Source organism: Coturnix japonica, chromosome 4 (genome assembly GCF_054131305.1).
Source record: "Coturnix japonica strain WE chromosome 4, WE-NBRP24, whole genome shotgun sequence".
Taxonomy (NCBI): Eukaryota; Metazoa; Chordata; class Aves; order Galliformes; family Phasianidae; genus Coturnix; species Coturnix japonica.
In genome coordinates, this window is record NC_140666.1 from 20,606,996 (window position 1) to 20,627,753 (window position 20,758).

Here is a 20,758-nt window from a genome sequence, read left to right on the forward strand (position 1 = left end):
AGCATCAGGGATAAATAATGCACATAAGAAATTAAGATTATGTTTCTTCCATCTTTTAAAGATTCAAAGGACTTTCTATAGAAACTGCTCAGAATACCACTGGTGGTTGGCTTCCCTTTATTTTCTTAAAGCTTTCCATGTAAACTAACGCTGAAATGCAGACAGCATCAGTTTAGTCACTTCTCTCATTTAAAAAACAAGAATATCACCAGCATTTTATTTTGGAAGAGAAAAACGTGGTAACACCAAAAAGAACTGCAAATGTCTCAAATTCAGTCCTGGAAGTACTGCCTTGTAACACTGCCTTTGGCCTTGTGTCGTACTCAATTGTGTCAGCCAATAACAAAACTTCAGTGTGGATAATGATACTTACCTTTCACAAGAGACACCTTTAAGAACGTATTGATATATTTTTAAACAAGACTGACAGGTTTTTAACAAGAAAAGACAGGCATTTTTATTTGTTCTTTACTTCTATGAAATAGTTAAGAAAAACAAGAACAGTGAACACATCATTCACAGAGAGAAAAGGCCACACACAAAGTCTAGTACCTATAAACAAAAGGTACAGCTATTTCCCTACTGACCATCATCATAATTACCAATTAACTACACCTTTTCAGACTGGGTAAGCTTATTAGTTTCCAATCATCTAGTATAACATCAATTAATTAGTTGCCGTGTTTATATGTATTTTTAGCTAGGATAAAGATTCAACTACTTTTAATCAAAAGGAAATGGAAGTATTGAGTGACAACACCTATATTCTCTTTCATGCTTTGCACTGGTATGGCATTCAGCAAAAAAAAGTAAGGCATTGCTCAGACATGTACAGAATTTATGATTCCTACTTTAATGTAACCTCGCATCCAATCAGAATTAAAGTGTAAGCAACATTAGAACCAGACAGATTAACTCTTGTTAATGTATCTGACAAGTGACTAATGTAATGAACAGTTTACATCCGTTAAATTCAGTACTGAACTCTTGGAATTTGTTTTGAAGTTAAAATATGCCACTCCAAGTAAGTGAGCGCATTTCTATTACAAGATGTAAAAACCATCTAAAGTGACCAGGCTTCTAAGGGATGAAAACTGAATGCCCTTCATATAATATTTTCACATTTGTACCAACATCAAACTGTAAGCACCAAGAAAAACAAGTCACAATGATGTGGAAATGCCTCCACTGCCATTCTCCCAGAGCAATCCACATAGAGCAGAAAGTACAACGTACCTATATACTATCAAAAGGTAACATGTACTTGCATCAAGGATATAAAACGCATTATTTTGCCAACTAGATTTTATACTGAACACTGCAAAATGAATACCTGCATTTCACTCATTTCTGCCATGCAGATACTGTGACCTTGAGCACGTCATGTTGCCTAGCCCCACTGTATCTTGTCTGAACACACTGTAAGATTTGTAATAGGGACATCTTTCTAATTTTATACTGTGCTTGAAGAACGGGGCTGTAGTCTCAACCAGGACATAAAAATGAACTCTTATATAAAATTATACATGCATACTTTTATTCTAATCAGGATTTAAACACCCTACACCGTTGTAAGAACAACACTGAAAATACACATTAATAAATGAACTGGTTATTATGTATTTTTCAACTCCAGTAAAGGAAAGAATGTTTTCAAAAGGAGGCAAATGGGAAGTTACCTAGCAGCTGCTTATCAACAGCACAAGAATCCCTTAAGTAATCCTTCAGACATTGCAGCAAAAATGGAATACAAGGTGTAGCCTCTCCTGATGTGGGAATAAATCCACACGATAACTGGCACCATTCTTGCTCATGAATGTTGAAGTGCCAATACGATGGACTCATTCAGAGCTTGTCAGAAATCTGGACAAGATAATGCTAACACTCTAATTTTCTTCTTAAATCATAACTTTAGATATTACTTAGATTAATTATTTAGCATTGTGATGTACTACTACCAATTAGATTACATGAACTGACACATAGTGTTCATAAATACCTATTAGGAATACACAGAAACAAAGTTGCCCAAAACAAGCCTATGTGGACAAAAAGATAAGACACTACGTGGCTAATAAAAGCCACCTTTCTTCCAGCAACGTTCTAACATTACTGTGTTAAATGGGCTGCTGATGCACTACTGAACATTTAGACCCATTTAAAACATATTTTGAGAGATTAATGCTTGGATGGAATACCAGATACGTCTTAAAAACGTCAGAACTGCCAAAGTTCTTCTAAACACTATACTGTGCTGAAACAGTCTTATTTTCAAGCTGTCAGAGTTGTATTAAATTAAATGCTTGGACAAGAAAAATGTTTTACAAAAATTTATTGCATCCATCAAATACTTAAAGGCATTCTGCATTAAATACACTATTTACTTCTTAATAAACAAAACTACCGCAAACATATTAAACAGTATCATTTAAAAGATCAGAAGGACCAATAATAGATCATTACACAATATAAGATGAAAGCATACAGCACTGTCTGTCATATTATGATCCACTTGGATATTGCATTTTGGCAAAAATTATTTCAAGACTAGTAATATTCATGTCATGCACATCCAAAGGTATCCAAATAACAGAACATCTAAACTAGAAACTTGCAAACATGAAAGCTCCCACACTACAAATACCCAGTAGTTACTACATCCCCTCTTTGGCCTGGCAGAAAATAGTCAACTTATCTGAATAGCAGGTGAACTATTTAAACACTCTGTGTTGAGTAAACAGAAAAACAAGCTATTTACTTCTCAGATTTGTTCCATCTTTTAACATTTTGTCTGATTTTGGTGCTACGTGCAACACATGCTGAACGTAAAATCAGACTGCAGTTACCATTTAACTCGTCTGAAGGTTGACAGGACTGTTTATTGACACAACACCTCCCCATTTCATAAAGTATATATTCAGAATATTCCCTAAATAAAAACTTCAACAAAGATTCAGCTTTCAAAGAAATTACAGAAACTGATTTTTAAAACCTAAATTGATATTTCTGATTTGTTCGATATCAATTCAGTTAACTCTTAAACTAACAGCGAAGATCGCTCAATAACATTTGTACTGTGAGCACTGAACTTTGACAATGTAGGCTTAATTGTCCACCAAAAACATTTAAGAAACAAGCAAAAAAGAAAAAAAAAAATCAAAACAGGACAGAAATTAATGTGTCTTTTTTAAAAATAAGAAAACACACTTGTATTACCAGTGCTTACATGTTCTGCTTATGACCCTGTGCTGTCAAGACCCTAAAAAGCATTGTTCTTTAAAATTAAATTTGATGACTGAAAACAGGCAAGAACTATGTGATTAGCAACATTTTGAGGTGCGTAAAGGATATAAAACAGTGTTTTCAAAATTTACTTCAGTCACACACCAAAACATACAACTCTGTGAAACAAGGATCCCATATTCTAAACTAGTAAGGCTCAGAAGCAGAAAAAGACTCCATCAGAAATTGTGCAAAGCTACAAAGCTGGTCCCACACATTCTAAATGGCAAAAAAAATCAGTTTCTGAAATACTGTATAAAAATTAGTTGAGCAAATCTTTAGTCTAACTACAATAACTTCAAAAAGGAAACTCCAGCTCACACTTGAGCAATGCTTTATGTTATGCATTAACGTGTTAGGAAATGAAGCTTTTACATTTTCTAGCCAGGTTAATTTTGGTAACTACAACAGTATTGGTAAAATATGTCTTAATAAACTAACTGTATCTTACATTAATTTGCTTTTATTGAACTTGAGACTGAAGCAATATATACGCCACAAATCCAAAAATACTTATGCGAGACTTAAAATGCATAATTAAGATGTCTCTGCCCCTATGCAGAGTCTTTGTAGAATAATCAGGGCTTAGCTAACACTTTAGTGTGTTCAGTTATTCAATAGTGGATTAGAACTCAGTTTAAAGAAAAGCTTGAAATATCTGCAATGGTGCCTTCTATACATTTCTTCTCTTTATTGAGAAAACGTGTTTCAAATAAAAAATGCAAATAATGCAACATTAAAAACCAAACTCAATATGTGAAGATTTCAGCACTGCATACTGCACAGATAGAAATTTTTTCCTTCCTTTCATATTACAACTAACTGAAATTCACATTTCTCAGAAGTAGCTTTTACCTGCCTGAATGAAACACTTCTCACAATCCCCACATTTTCAATGTGAACATAAAATGGACAGTGGTGCAGTGCATTTATAACACACCCTATGCAAGGTGTGTTAGTTAATACTTCTAAATACTTTCTTTGCATTTCTGGATTTTGGCCTCTGTTCTCTGGCCCCTTGTTCACACTTGCTGGAAGCCTGTGAGCGAGTCTTTACAAGGCAGGTAGTCCTGGTTTTTACAACCTGCTTGCTCTTCCGTTGCGCCGGTTTGCGCCCACGCCTAGGGTGTGTTATATAAACCTTTTTTAAGTCCTTATGGATGCAATCATACCTATTCTCAGGATCGTCATCATCATCATCTTCCTCCTCCTCCACTGGAACAATCCTTGATTTAGTCTCTCCCTCATCTCCTGTGTAAGGAAGAGGAAATAAAAACAATAAATGTAAAACCTGCAATAAATAACACAGTGCATGCCTGTTTCTAGCACACTTCCAAACCCTCCCCCCTTTCTCTTCCTCAACTCGTATCTTAAGTCGAATTTAGTCAGAAATATCAAGCTTTGGAAAAAGAACATTCTAATGAACTGATATCCCCTCGTTCATCATTTCCATATTTTCTGCAGATCAAAATCAGTCTGCAGGAGTCTTGCTCCCAGTTGTTTTTACATACTCCTGTCCTGGAACTCATATTAACCAGATGTTTGACAAAACCGTGTAAGAGATATTAAAGAAGTCCTTCACTCTCAAACCTGGATAAAAAGAAGTATCTTGCTGGTTAAAGTCGATTCTAAGCCTCACTTTACAACCTGAGCTTGTTCAAACACAGGAGAGACTCCTTTATTTACTTGCCTATCCAATCACAATAAACTGGAAGGAAGAGGAAGTTTGCCTCCTCTTAAAATCATATAACAGAGTCGCATGCTCATAGAAACATACAACACAAAAGACTGCAAGAGACCACTGAATATTATTTATTCCAACTTCTCCTCAAAGGAGAGCTAACTGCACAGTGAGATCAGTCTTCATCTGGCCTTCCATTCACCCATCCTTTCATTGTGCACTTGTCTCAGCCTTCTCTATACTCAGGTATAGAGTAGGCTGAGAAGGTAGTTAAGAAGACAGCAATTAAGATCCCCCAGCTTTATCATTCTCTCTTCAGACCAAATCAACCCAGTTCTCTCTCACATCGTTAATTATCCCACCTCACTATCTTATTCTCTCCATTTGTACACTGTTATCCCCCTACATGATGCTCCAGTGAAGCCAAGAACTGTTAAGTATGTGTTATTGTCAGAGTACAATCCATTATTTATTGGTTTCATAAAGAACTCTATGCATAACCCCCTCACCAATTACATCACTGGAGAAGCATGATTTTAGCCGTCAAGGAAAAAAACCTGCAAATCCCAGTATTACAAATGTAGTGACTTAACTAAACCCACTCCATTGCAGGATCTTAAAAACAAACTTAGTTCAAGGCTGTATGAAATGCAAAGTAAGAAACTTAATTTCCAACTTATTTCTGCAATTATGTAGAATATCATTAATCTAACTTTGCTTTCCTACAGGTCTATAAATCCAAAGTTGCAAAGGAGCTGCAAAAATTAACTTCACACAACTAAACTGCAGGAAAAGCCCATGAAAAGATGGGTGGGCATCAAATTGGTAAGAAAAAGAAAGAATAAGATGTTTTATGTACTTCTTTTCTGCTCTCCCTAGAAATTACTGTCCTCACAAAAATCATCTCATTTTGCACTAAGCAGTAACATTTAGAAGGTTCTACCTACAATAGGTTTCTGCAAAAGCCAAAATGCCACCATCCCTTCTGCTGCCTTCACAAATACATCACCAAGAGTTGGATTGTGTCTGCATGACTTTTTAAATGTGTATTATAGTGCCACAAGCTTTAAAGGCCTCTCAACTGCATAACCACGTTGTAAATCCATCTGAATTCTCTAGGTATCTACCTACTTAAAACTAGTTTCTGCTATCAGTGCCAGAGCAGCCAAAAAGAATACATGTGCTTTTGAAAGCCACGCTGCAAGGAAACACCTGCTGGAATTACAGCCTGTAACTGCAGCTTCTTAAGCCTCTCCACCCTTTACTCCAGAAATGATGAGCTATACAATAAAGTGACATGGCCACTTCTCTATTGGAATTCAAAACCTTAACTGGCTGCAAACTTTCACACGTATGATCATCTCCTTACAGATATTTTCACTTGTGGATTATTAAAACGTTACTCAAATCTTACAATTTATAGGTTAATAAAAGGTGTAAGTAAAAACATTTTGCACACCTGATGACTGACAAAATCCTGCACCAGCAGACAGCATTAAATTCTCAGTCACTGGCATAATCTTCTGCTCATCACTGCTTCCATCACCTGTTGAATTCTGCTCATCGTTTTCTTCCTTATCAGATGAGGACGAGGAAGAGAGAATAACCTTTTTTGATATCTTCTTTTTCTCTGTTAAGTTACTCCTTTTATTTTCTTTCACAGATCCTTTTTTCATCTTTTTCTTATTGTCTTCGTAAGACTCCTCATCTGAAGAGGACGAATCATTCTGCTCTTTCTTGGGAATTTTCTTTTTGTGACTTATTTTTTTCTTTTCCTTCGCTTCAGGTCGTTTTTTACTTCGCACAGCATCTTCAGAAGAACTCTCCTCTTTCAGGGGAGATTTATCAGCATCGGAAGATAAATCAGTCTGTATTCTTTTAGGTACTCTCTCTCTTAAATTCCTCCTCTTCCTTTCTTTACCCACTGTTTCACTTTTAGTCTTGTTGTTTTCAGAAGAGTTACAGCTTCCTTTCTCTGGGGACGACTTTTCAACATCAGAAGAGGAATCTTCTTGATCTTTCTTGAAACTTTTCTGTTTCAAATTTTCTGATTTCTTCTCTTTGTTTTCTGATCTTCTTTTAGTTTTGAATTTCTCCTTTGGAGAATCAAAACTGAGTTCCTTCCTTGCGTGTTTCTCAGTACTCTCTGAAGAAGAATCTTCTTGTGCCTTTTTCTTCATAGAATCCTTGTTTTTCTTACCTTCAGCTACCTTCGTGCCTTTAGGACTACTCTCCTCTTTCTCAGCATCAGAAGACTCATCATGCTTACCTTTTAAAGCTTCTTTTTTTAAGTTTTTCTTTAGTTTTTCCTTTGCATTTGACCCCACACTAACTTTTTTATCTTCAGATGAGTGATTCATCTCGTTCTCTGGAGATGACTTTTCAGCAGCATCATCTTCAGAAGATTTACCTCTCTGCTTTTTCACATTTACCTTTCTCTTACTAACTCTCCTCTTCTGCTCTTCTTCAGAAGAATCGTAACTATCTTCTTTTCGCGAGTATTTTTTCTTAGCTTTTTTTGCAGACTCAATTTTACTCAAATGTTTAATTTCTTTTTCTAACTCAGAATCATAGTTTGAAGAATCTGAATAGTTCTGACGTTTCTTTTTAGCCACAGCAGAATTTTTAGCTGATTTGCCCCTTTTGGCATCTAAGTCTGAACCAGAACTGGAGCTTTTTCTTTTCCGTTTTCCATTTTCATCCATTACTGGTTGATCCTTCACAACACTTGAAGCCTTCTGATCTCTTGCTGGTAGTTCGCTATTGCTGTCAATATCTGAAGAACTGCGACTCATCATTGCTACTTCTTTAAGAACAGCTGGCATCTCATCAGAATCGGAACTATTATCTAATACAGCAGGCTTTTTTGATTTACAAAGTTTATTAGGCCTAGGACCATCAACTGTACTGTCGGATGAGTTTCTTTTATCTTTTTTCCTTCTTGATTGTTTTGATGATCTTCTCTTACGTTTTTCATTACTTGTGTCATTGCTATCTTCTTCTGAATTTGATGTTGAAGGATTAACATCTGTTGGGCGCCTCAGCGGTGTGGTCTTTACACGGGGTGATCTCCTGAGATCAGAGTCCTCTGCAAGCGAGACAGCTTCATTCTCTGTGGAACGTTCACTATCGGCATTACTATTTTCCTTTACAGAATCACATTTTTCTGTTCTTTCATCCTTGCTTCCCTTTTCTACACTGCTGTCTTGATCTTCAGATTTAACTGGAGACTCCGAAAGTGATACAGGAGTCAATTTCACAATCAACTCCTTGGTTCCTTTAGCTGATGCTTTCAGCTTAGATCCTTTGGTATCTTTCAAAGGAGTGGTCAATTTTATATTTGGATTCTCATGATCAGCTCTGGCATTTCCATTCCCCTGCTCGTCTCCTGCAGTCTGAACTTCCATAGCAGATTCTAGAGTCTCAAAAATATCTTCAGGAACAGATGAGGGAACAGACACTATATCCATGTCTAAAGCCTCTGTACTATTAGGTTCATACTGAGGTTCCTCATTTGTGCCAGACTTTTTATCTTCACCACTTGTACGTTTGCTGTCTTTTTTTTCTACTGTTGAAACATCTTGATCCATTGGCTCATTGTCAGGCTGTTCTGATACAACTTTTTTGTGCTTCTTTACAGTGTCATCTCCTTTTAGTGCCACATGTTCCTTTCCTTCATCTTTCTTCACCTCATTTTTTTCTGATTTAACATCAGTTTTTTTCTCTTTGGTATTTTTCTCTTTGATTTTAACATCCAAAGCTTGAATCTCCAGGTTCAGACCTTCTTCTAGTGCCAGATGAGCTTTTTTGATGTCGCTCAGCACAGATCTAAAAGCTTTTAGCTGACGAAGTTGCACGGCTGGGCTTACTTCTGAATTTTCTGCAGCCTTTTTCAAAAAGCTCACAAAGCTGGAATTCATATTTGCTGTTGTCTCAACCAGTTTTTTTGTTTTCTTAAGCATGTCTTTTGGCACCATTAGTGCTTTATAAGAATACGTTAGTGAACCTGAATATGAATCATCTAGTTTTTTTTCTTCACCATTACAGTTTGAATTATTTCTCTTTGGAGAAAGTTTGACTGTATTGTCGTATATTTTACTTTTTTCACTTTCAACTTTGGTCTTTTTTTTGTTTTGTTGCAGTAACTGTTCTAAATTTTCAAAAACGCTGTCACACGCAGTGACCAAGTCCAATAGAGGCTCTGGTTGACAGCTATAGCAATGCCACTGGTTATTTTCATCCAGTATAGTCGATAGCTCCTTTCTACCCAGGTTGCGCAAAATGCACTTTTTACAGAAGGCGTTATGGCAAAAGTCACAGCAAATCAGATTTCCACCTTCAGCACACCACCTGAAACGAGACATAAGAAATATAAAAGTCTTATCTCCCTACAATCAAGGTGATGTGTGAGAAGTTTCTGTATTTTTCAATGACAATGAATCTACTTTTTAAAAATTCAGATGATAAACATCATGAAAAGCATGACTGAAAAGCACTCAATTGAATTACTAAGTCGAAACACTAAGGTGTTTGATTAACAGTTCAAAAAGCTGAAAGGGCCAGTAACAGCCAAACAATTTCAGCAACAATCTTAAACAAAGTAATTAAACTTGGTTTTCCATGTTCTGCCTGAGACTTATTTTTTTAGTTGATTTTCAAGCAAAATAATCAGCTTAAGTCTTTCTAGTTTTAATTGGCGTACTACTAGTGCATGAAAGAAGGAAAAAAAATCACCTATACTTAGCTTCCAAGGTCTTTGATGAAGACCTGAAAACTGACTTCATAAGCAAGTGCACAGGCAGCACAAACTACAGAATTTTGACTGGGTTACATGTTTGAATATTTGACAGCTGGACAGAGAAGAACCTCAGTATTTCAGAAGTGGGCAATACATCTGGAAAAGTAAGCTACTGTGACTCACGAGGTTTACAATGTCAGGTTCTACCGCATTGATTCAATTGAAATATTTGCATGGTAGCACATAATTTAAAATCTTGATGCCTTCCAAGTGTTTACTACAAGATTTCTTTACAAAATGTTTTCCTGTTAATTATTTTAATTAACAAAATACTTAGAAAAAAAAAGCCACTGACTGAGCAATCCTTCACAAAAAATGATTATTGATTGAGCTCTTTTGTAGTAGTCAACTTCATTAATGGAAGAAAGAGAAAACAGAAGACCTGTGGATGTTTTTAAAGTTTCAATACACTTACCTACACTGTTCATCCATTCCATCTGAATCACGGCTAATGTCATCGCTCATGTAATACTTGTAGCATGTCTGTTAATAAAAGAGACAGAATAAGTAATTTTTTACTATGTCTCAAATGGATTTCAGTAACTCATGTAATTTCAACATGTACTAGAAGCATTAAAAGCATCATTGCAAAGGTACTCAATATTCTAATCTTTTAATGTTCGTTAACCCAAAAAACATTTTTCTTAGATACAACAGGTCTTAAATCGTGACTTCTTATTTATTTTAATATTATGTAATATATTTGATGGCCACATATTCACAGATTCTAGAACGTCAACTGAAAGCCTTCAATCCAAAAAAGTTTTCTGCCAATTTTCTAGGAACGTCAATACCACAGTAAGAACAAAAATTCCATCTCCCCAGCACAATCCTACATAGTTTTTAGTTCCCTGTTCTTTATGTTTGATACTGATACCATAAAATTTTAAATAGAAATATCTTCAGTTTTCATCCTGGTGTTAACATCCAACTATTTGATTTCCAGGAGCAGGCTACGCATTTTCATTGAAAAGCTGTTAACTGTAGGAAAGTAATAATATGCACACCTAGCAGTAACAGTGGCTTCAGCTGCTGAAGTCCTTGAACTAAATTTTGATGTTTTTTTCCAGTCACCAGTAAAGAAAACTCTCCTAAACCTGAAGCTCTGCTTTGCATATGGATTAATACAAGCTATCAGCTAACTTTTGCTCTTACATCCGTGAACCAGTGAACTCAAAATTCATAAGAGATGTCAACAACTGAATTTCTGAACTTAAAGTGATTTTGTCTCTTTACATGGATTGGTAAACATCCACTCAATCAAATTAAAAAAAAAGAAACAAAAAACAACCCACAATAAAAGCTGATGTTTCAAATCTTGACAGAATATTTGGAGTCAAAGGAAAACAGTTTCTTAAGAAAGACTGAAAAGTATAGAGATGTTTATCAGAGCAGCAAGAAAGAAGATATGGAAGACAAAGAACATGCAGGTAAGGGACTTCCATTACTCTTTCACATTAACACATAGTCATGTTCAGTTAATAAAAATATACAAAAATGGTGGGAAACAGCGTGTGATAGATATAATTAACTTGCAGACTTAACAGCCAGGAGCTGTTATGGAACCCAACACCTTAAACAAATTTCAAAAATAAACTGGATACTTGTATGTATCACATGAATGTGTTCTGTTACAGATTAAGGAAGTTCAAATCTTGGAACAAGAGTTAGGATTATAATGGAGACTGAAAATAGTCATTCAGTAAGCTATTTTTTCTATGTTTTATAGAAAGAGATAAGACAGAATGAGTAGAAGAAATGAGCCAGAACATTAGACTACATAGACATGTCTGGGATAGCATGTCAGCTGAATATGTAACACCAACTAGGATGCGCAGAAGAAACAAAAGAGGGAAACAAAGGGGAATGCTAAATGTGCACTGTAAGTCAAATCTGTATCTCTGTATGTTCGAGATTATCTATAAATACAGAATCTCTAAAGACAGAGATCATATCTCTACACTTCATTGAAAATTTAAGAGTTTTCCACAACAGGAGGTAGAGATTTCCTTCCTCCCCTGTTCCTTGCTTCTTCCATTACTTGAATCTTACCACCTAACTGAAGCCACTACAAACTGTCTAACCACAGAACCACATGCTGGTTTAGGACTGTAGAGTAGACCATTAGTACATAGGCTGCCATAAATTATCAGTCCTGGATCTGTCCAAAATTGAAAATGAAGATGGATTAAAACTATCTTTCCACATCTTACTCTAACACTGTTCTACATACAGTGCCTTATGAGGAGATCCAGAATTGAAATCTATTCTTACAATAACATTACAGGTAGGTGTAAGTTTTATACAGACTGTTTAACATCAAGAATTCACTGATAAACACTGTAAAAATGTATTACACAATAAGTTCAACTGGACTATACAAAAAACAGGAATATTAATTTCTAAGCAGTATTTACTTTTTCATTTTCTATTTCTAGTTTCCTTAAATGTAGCAATTAATGACTGAAAAGTTTTTAAGCTAAAGGTTTATAAACTAAAAAACATGAACTAATCCCACAAAAACCCCACCCAGGTCCACTAATCATGACATTTCAAACAAAAACAAACAACACAAACTGTAGAACTGTTCACCACATACCTTACAAATAAGAACTTTCAATGTAGGATGTCTATAGATTGAATCCTTTTGAAAATGGTTCACCTGTTGCCCACAAGCTGTACAGCTTACAATTCCATGCAGTCCTTCCTCTACAGAGAGGATTATAAACCACACGTTATTTTTTTTTTCATTTTGATGTCTTCTTAAAACAAAATCTGTATATACCTGTTTCATTTTCTTACAGTATTTTAGTCTGTTAGCTTCTTTAACACCTACCATTAGAGAGATCTTTCTGTGTCATTCACCATTTAAAGATGGAAATAATTTTCCTCTAGATTTTATATTCCTAACACTTTGCACCAAAATACGTTTTTTCATTTGGGAGATTTAATAGAGACTAACTGGTCAGTTACTGAGATTATGCTTAAATATGCAAGTCATTAAAACACTTTCAAATGAACTCCGCTTGCTCAATCTTAGTTCATAACGTAACATTTTAATTCATGTTCTTATGTTCACGTATTGTTTTATTTTCTCAACACAAACTATGGAAAACCATTACATAAATGAAATGCTTATAAATACTGTCTGAAATATACTTCACTTTTTGTTCCCTTTCTGATTTTTTGCTTGTCAGTTTTCCTACCATACATATGTTCTCAGCACGTTGCCGACTCCTCCAACAGTTTGTGTACTACTCTGATGCTGTACCTACATTCAGTTAAGAAACATCTCTTAGTGTTAATCCCCCAATTCATTTTCAAAGGTGGTGAATTCAGGACAGGAAGGCTTGCTACCTGCCAATCTTCTAAACCAATTAACTAGTATACTACTGAGACACTTTTCAACAGGAGCGATGCTTTCAGGGAAAAGGAAAAACACTTCATACAGTTCATACACTAAATCTATACGCTACCAAAAACTTACTTTGGGATCAAATGGGCAGAATTTTGACACAGGCTTGCTTAACTGTAACTTGCTCTTTGCTGTCTCATACAGTAAGTAATACAAGGAAATTATCTAAAATAGTTAACTTAATGGTTGTAGCCTCAGTAAAGACCATACATTAAAAAACAACTAGCCCTGAATTAGTACCAATACCACAATATTAAGGAACTGAGTGAAAATAGGCGAATGCAACAAGCTACTAACTAGGCGCTACTGAAATATGATTTCAAATCAACTAAAGTCCAGTATGAGCTAATACACTGTTACAATACAGTGACAATAGCAGGTCTGAAACTGCAAATTCATAGTCTGTTGTTTTCACGTGCAGTCATGCATGTACTGCGGAGCTCACAGATCTGCAAAGCATCCCTTACAACCTCAAAAGCTTAAGTGCCTCTGTTCCAAATGCTGCTGGTAAACCTCAAATACTTACATGCATCATACTGTACTACTCAGAAAAGAATACCACCTTATTTTATACCAAGCAGCATAGAAGACTACTCAGACTTTTTAAAATACGGCAGTCCTTAAATGGATACAAGAAACTGTGGGGGAACAAGCCATTTGCTATCAACTCTCAAGCCATTCCCACCTTCTCTACAATTTTGAGGGGAAATGCTACTGCTTCCTTACTAAAATCTACAAGTTCGCACTAGAAACAGAATCTATTCATGAGGTCAACCTTTGCAAATCGCATCAGGCCTGAAGAAATTAAGTAACAACTAATTAGTACTGAGAAAATACTTTAGAAACACCCCTAACTGTGAGTTTGTTTGTAAAGACACAATCATAATCATTTTGTAGACAGGACACCTGAAAGTAAGGACTGGCACAATGCCTTACGCTGGATAAGGCCATCTGGGTGCTAGAAATGCAGGACAGTTCCATTACTACTAATGTTTCTAATAAAACTACTACACCTATAAGTCCTAATGAAAATAAAAAGACACAGCCTGCAAAGAAGATGTACTGGCTTCTTAAAAAATAAACTTTATTATATATTTATGTGTACTGTGCACAGAATTTTGGATATCAAGTAACTGGGACTGCATGTTTACCTACTTAAATCAGTAACTATTAACCTTGTATAAGCACAGGCCAAGCATCTCATTCTAGCAGCAGGAGAAAGGTAGAGGGCCACTTCATGTAACTCGCATGTAGTACGTGTAGAATAAATGTATCTGCGCTATCTTTTCTGAGAGAGCCAAAACTGTTCAGATGCATTCCTAACCCAGCTGCTCTTGAGGCAGACTTCAGTCAATACCCTTTCCTTGCTACACTTTTCTGTTCTGGAAATGGAGACAACACAGTAGCAGGCAGCACCTACCCCGATTTCTTGAAAGTAGATAGGAGCTTAACAGTCAGACAAAGACTTACCAGTAGGGACACAAATACAGCTAAGCCTGACCTCAGTAAAGGCATGGTCTAAGCAAACCCTTGATATTCTTTCCAAAACAAATACCTCCTGCAAGGCACTAGCACAATCAGCTAGTCCAGATACACAATGGAATGCCCTGGAATTCTCTAGGGATGGAAAAACAAAAGCTGGGAGTGCAGGTCATATGAATTATCCTGAGGATGCACACACAGACCACAAAGCTCAAGCAATCTGGTCCTATGCAATATTATAACCCTGAAGATTTTAGTAGGATCTCTTGCAAAACTGCTGTCAACACAAATGTAAAAAAATAATCCTCTACGCTGAATATGATCTTTACTTATAACTGAACTAACTTTCAAAGATCAATAATTTAGAGATAAGGTCAATGTTCAAAATGCTATTAAACTTATGTGCATTTCCTCACAGCTCTTTTACTTCTCTTCATCCACAGACAGAGAAATAGCACTTACAAAATTATTACAAATATAAAAGAGACTAGGTATCTCAAATGACACAACGGGAAATATATGAGAGAGAGAGGAATTGCTACTAATCACTACCTACGTAACATCTCAGTTTTAGCAGAGGCTACACAAAACCAAGCTGGTAAAGCAGCTGTTCAAAGATAATCCTTATAAGGGCACTACTAGTTGGGAATTTCCCACAAGCTTTAAAAAATTTGGAAACACCTTTGAATTCCATCAGAGGTTTGAGCTTTCTTGTTAGATAGTTACTCTCTTTATATGTCCTGGCTCAAACATGATAATTTCCTTGGAGAGTGAGTGTTCCCTTACCAGTGGTATTCCAGTGTAATTCCTTAAAAAAACAAAGGAATACTTGTAAACATCTGCTTCCAAGAAAGCAACTGTTCTGAATACAAAGCAAGAAGGTTCCATATGGAGAACCTAATGATGCATCCTATAGCTACTGAAAATAAGAGATTTAATGAGAACTAATCTTAGCTTTCACTGCTGCATTGCAGGGGCAGCAGTGGAGGCTAATATCAGCCAGCTATTATCCTTTACTGAACAAAAAGCCAGAAGAGTGGAGGTATTTTGAGGATAATTTATTAGAAATATGAACAATTTTTAGATGCACCAAATGTGGTCAAAAGCAGCAATTTAAACCCGCTTCAGTAAATGTTTTAAACTGTATTTACCTCCACGCTTTTTGGGGACTTCAGGTTTCATTTTAACGGTATTTCTGCTTCTAAATTCAGGCCCTTTAAAATCATCTTTGTCTTCATTCAGCACTGGCTCAGGCTGTACAACCACTGTACCTAGAATAATTTCATTTAGAAATTGGAAACCATTACACATCTAAATTAAGTGCAAAAGTCCTCTTTAAATAAATGTCAACATAGTATCTTGAAATTAAAAAAAAAAGTGCAGTTTGTTGACTAATACTCCAAAGTTTTGAATGTACAGGTGTTCACAGCACAAAAAAATGAAATAATAAATCATTAAATAGATAAATAAAACAAAACACACTTCAAGCTGCGTCCATTTTGCAGTTGCAGAACAAAAATCAAAGACTGAACAGGCTATGAGAAGTAAATACTGCACTGTTGACCCTGCTGTGATATGTGCAGGAGAGAATTATCACACTGCTGGGAACGCATTTCTAGCACAATGCTGCAGCTAAGGGATTTCAGTTAGGTCACTGAAATCTACTGGAAGCCTTAAAGTAATTACTCTTCTCTCTCTCTCTATTTCCCCTTCTATCCAGTTTCCCTCATCTTATTTCAGTATGAAATAAATGAGAAAGCAAGAGAATCTTTTTTTCCTTAGTAAAATTCAGAAAAATCTACTTTTATATAAATGAAGTACAACACAAACTAAAATTATACTTATTAAAAAAACAACTTTCCTACTTTGAGCTCAGTTTTAACATTTTCGTTACAAAGACACTGGAAATAATTTAACATCCTGAATAAAAGTACTTTAACGACTGCTTCTCATGGGGTACATGGCAGCAGTCTCTCCAAGGTTTTCTTTAACTTTCAGAGGTAACAAACAGATGAGATTAATCAAAATCCTACTACAGTAAAAGAGAATAGAATGTCGGTTTATAGTAATATCTATTTTAAAGGGTGCTTAAAAATAACATCTTCCCCCCACACACACTTTTAGACTCACTTTTGTTTAACTATTTCTCAGTAAACCCAGAGGAGGAAGAGTAAAATAAATGAAAACAAACACAATTTGCAAATTACAGAGTTTGAGATTTCTAAGAAAAGAAATATTTTCTCTGTTACACGATGGTTTTACACAAAGGTCCATAAGTATTTGAAACTGAGACATCAGCACATCCTGGTATATGACATCTTTAAGTACAATGGGTTCAAACTTAAAAGTGCTTGGAAACAGGATTTCCTCTTACAAGTGTTTGCAAGGGGAGGGGGGCACACATGAACATTTATATATATTTATATATAAAGTCAACAGGATCTAGGAGAGGTACTTTACTAATACATGTGCATTCTAGTTAATTACTTATGCTGCATCATAATCTTTTCTATTTGTTGAATTCAGAAAGAAAGAAGGACGCAAACTACCTTTAGGCAAGCTTTTCATATCAACATCATTTTCTGAGTTTTCATTTGAATTATCTTCATTTACAGTCTCATCTAAGATTTGTTCATCATCTGATCCAACATACTTTGTTACAACTGTAGGTTTCCTGCACAGACAGAAAAAAATCCATACTGTGACAAATATTACATATTGCGGTACAGGTAAGCCTGGTACTTTGCAAGCAGAACACCATGCCAATTGGGGAAACCAACTGAAGCATAAAGCAGAATGAGTTATTATAATAAATAAGCTGCACAGCAATTTTCTTGGTATTAGGATGTGGAACTCTGCCCTCTTAAGTGAATTAAGTAGACAGATGAATAAAGGGTTATTTTTTTTCACATGTCTACTATGTGGTTTGGGGTTCTTTGGGGTCAGATAAAGGTTTGATGTTTTTAAAAGGTTATTTAGGAAGTCATGCTTTTATTTGAAATAAAACAGCCAGAACAAAACCCAATTGGATGTATGCTCAGAAATCTTAAGACACTGTTCCAATTTTAACAGGCAGCCCGAAGAGAACACACAGATATTAGCAAACGACAGCTCAGCCGAAAAGACACTTGCAAGGAAATATAGAAAGTGCAGAAAGAAAATAAAAAGCCGACTGTTTAATATGAAAACTGGTAGCCAAAATCTCACATAAAAATAATTCAGAACCGAACCCCTTAATATGAATGAATATGCTATGTCATGGCAGGAAAAAAAATAATCTGTAGAGCATCACTTTCTGTGTGAATGTAATGTATAAGCTACTGAAGTCAATGCAGGATGCTGTTTTTCTCAGTATCAGACAAAGTGTAGTAAGTGCATGAGCGACAATACCTTTAATGACAGACAGGGAGTGAAAAAATAGGACTACTGAAATGCTCTAAATAAAAAAGGCCAGCAGGTGACTGAATTCAGAAGGAAGAAATAAAAGCCAAACACAAAAGCAAACTTGCAAATACAGAATCAAGCCAAACAGATAGCAGAGAATGAAGAATGTCATTTAATTTCAACAGGCATGATACAATAAGCAAACTTGGTTAACTATAAGACTGAAAAGAGACACAGAACGCTTTGTGAAGAACTCAAGGAAGGAAGCTGCTCAAGCCCGGCACTTAGATGAGCTCACCTATCTACACAGTATACTAGGATAATAAATAAATTAAAAAAGAAAAAAAAGAAAAAGCACAAAGGACTTAAGCAGAATGAGCAAGAATTTTACTAGAACAAGCTTGATGCTATTTAGGCCACGTATCATTTTTCTTCTGTAGTTTCAAATTGGTAAACAGTTAATTTTTATTTATTTTTTAAATCAAGGGAAAAAGAAGAAATGAAGCAGAGGTACATTTTCTGCACAGGACACATTTTAGCACATTTTGGTTCTCCACCAATAAGGTACATAAAACTTTTCTCTGTATGCCCCAACTTACATTACTGAAAGAATCCCATGTGTTGAAAGAGCAGGAGGAAAAGTTAATACTTGTTTCAGCATCTGTCCTGAACAGTCAGAAAGTGGAGGATAGTCCCACTGTACTGTTACATATGAAAATTAAGCTTTATGATCTCCACTTCTGACAACGAAAAATCATTTGCATTTTAAATACGGTGTAATGCCTTTGTTTTACTAAAACTCTGCTAACTTAGTGGACTTCAAACAGTGTATACTACCAGCATCTGGCACCACACAGAGACTTTTCCATACTTTCAGATGATAAAAAGTAATTTCTTTCTTTTTGTTTTCCACACCAACCTTTTTGAACGTGACGATCCTAAGAATGTGGCTCTTTCTGAAGAACTTCCACCCTGGAAAACAAGAAAAAGAAAGTCACATTTGTGATCAAGTCACCTGTCAACAAAACTAGCTTCTTATTACATTTACTTTAGTACAAGTTACTGGGATTCCTCACAGCACTTAAGTGTGGCAGTAGCTTACACAGCTCTATGATTTAAGTATCTACTGCTGTCTGAGTAACAGAGGCTAAGTGTAAAATAAGAGAGATCAACTATTTTAAGCCAGAAAACTAAACTAAAATAAAAGAACCCATTAACAAAGACATCAAACAGCGGAATTAGGGATAAAAGAACATTAACTGCATTTATTTAAAAAGAAAAACTTGCTTCAGAATATACTCAGTCTGAATAAATTAACATTCTTAGCAAAAATGCAGTTGTGCACTTGAAGTAAGTAGAACCCAACTCTCTGAAGCGTGTTAAGAAACATCTTACACAGCAATTATTGTACATCAGAGTAACAAGTAAACTTCAGTATTTCAATAATTTAAAGAAGGAGATGAAGGAAAAATAAGATAATTTGCACAGCCATATCAAAGTTTCATTCTGAATTTTAAATTTATTTTTAAATGTGTATTTTACAGCTGAAGTTTCTATTCAGCAGACAGGACATCTATTGCATAATATTTCCACCAATATTCTTGAAGCACTTGTAGCAAACAGCAATGTTTCCTATATTTTAGCCATTCTTGGACTAGTCACACAACTACAATACAAAAGCATTTTTATTCCTACCTCTTCTTTGTTGTTCTCCATTGAGGCTGGACTTCTTTCAGGTTCCCTACTTTTACCTATGGAAAGAAAGGGAAAGAATCCACTGAACCTGAGGAAATATTATCAGTTCTTCACATGCTATCTCATAGCACTCTTTATGCTTCATCAGCATCAATAAAGATGGCTGTGTGACTTTCAAAGATCAACTTTTGTATAACAGAGAAATAAAACTGATTTCATGGCTTAAATTTTACAGAAATAATTTTGAAATTACTTTCAGCTTTGTACAACAGGCTGAAATGGAGCCGATCATTAAATCAACTTCAAGACATGAGAACACAACTGTATATGCAGGGATAATAGAGTGCTTTTTTTTTTAATCTGTAAGTAGTTGTTAAAAGATTTCTCTTACACATTTTAACATTAAAAACAATGTTAAATCTGGGATTATGGAGCTATACACAAAAAACAGGACGTGACAGAGAATTCTCATTTCTTGATGGTAGTAGCCATGGAATATAACAGCTAAAGGCAGGTATCTTCTGACTGTCTGCTTCATCCACCCATCAAGGTGATGGAAGGGAATGTTTTAGTTCAGTGGTTTAATGATATTTGCACAAAGTTGCTCAAAAGGTATAGAAATAGTAGTATTTTAACAGATGTACTACTAGGAAACATGCAAGTGAAGTGAGAGTATAATTAAAGAATAAACATCATCATCATTTGCAATTATATCATGAGACTGTTAGCATCCTAACTTATTATTTCCTGACACACTCCACTTGAGGTAAAAGCTAAACAACTGAAAAACTTAAATTACTAGTAAATGTCATGCTGGGTATTTGACTTAAGGCTGAATTGTATGGATATATTCTAGCAAAAATTATCCAGCCATTTTCTGCATGCCAAGCTTCTGTCCCCTTTATAGAAGGGAAATTTCCTCTCTGGAATATTACAGACATTCCATCATACCAAGGAGAGAACCCAAAATGTGGTAGAACAGTTCCATTTCCTTCGGAATCAGGACCCAGTCCACCTTCTA

General features: G+C 35.5%; 1 protein-coding gene across 8 annotated transcripts in view; it reads right to left on the minus strand.

Annotated features, from left to right (window-relative positions):
* Positions 1–20,758, minus strand: part of ATRX (ATRX chromatin remodeler) — a 67,291-nt gene that overhangs the window by 37,163 nt on the left and 9,370 nt on the right. For 5 of the 8 annotated variants that reach the window (XR_014945673.1, XM_015860437.3, XM_085546188.1 and 2 more), the window contains exons 3-10: positions 19,738–19,793; positions 18,962–19,014; positions 17,208–17,332; positions 15,810–15,929; positions 12,361–12,470; positions 10,177–10,244; positions 6,423–9,313; positions 4,455–4,533 (exon numbers count right to left, since the gene is read on the minus strand). Coding sequence is in view for 7 of the 8 variants with exons in the window: in XM_015860437.3 (XP_015715923.2) it covers positions 4,455–4,533; positions 6,423–9,313; positions 10,177–10,244; positions 12,361–12,470; positions 15,810–15,929; positions 17,208–17,332; positions 18,962–19,014; positions 19,738–19,793 (3,502 nt within the window). In the remaining variant the exon portion in view is untranslated. The remainder of the gene's footprint in view (positions 1–4,454; positions 4,534–6,422; positions 9,314–10,176; positions 10,245–12,360; positions 12,471–15,809; positions 15,930–17,207; positions 17,333–18,961; positions 19,015–19,737; positions 19,794–20,758) is intronic. The other 3 variants (XM_015860440.3, XM_085546189.1, XM_085546186.1) reach the window with 1 other exon arrangement.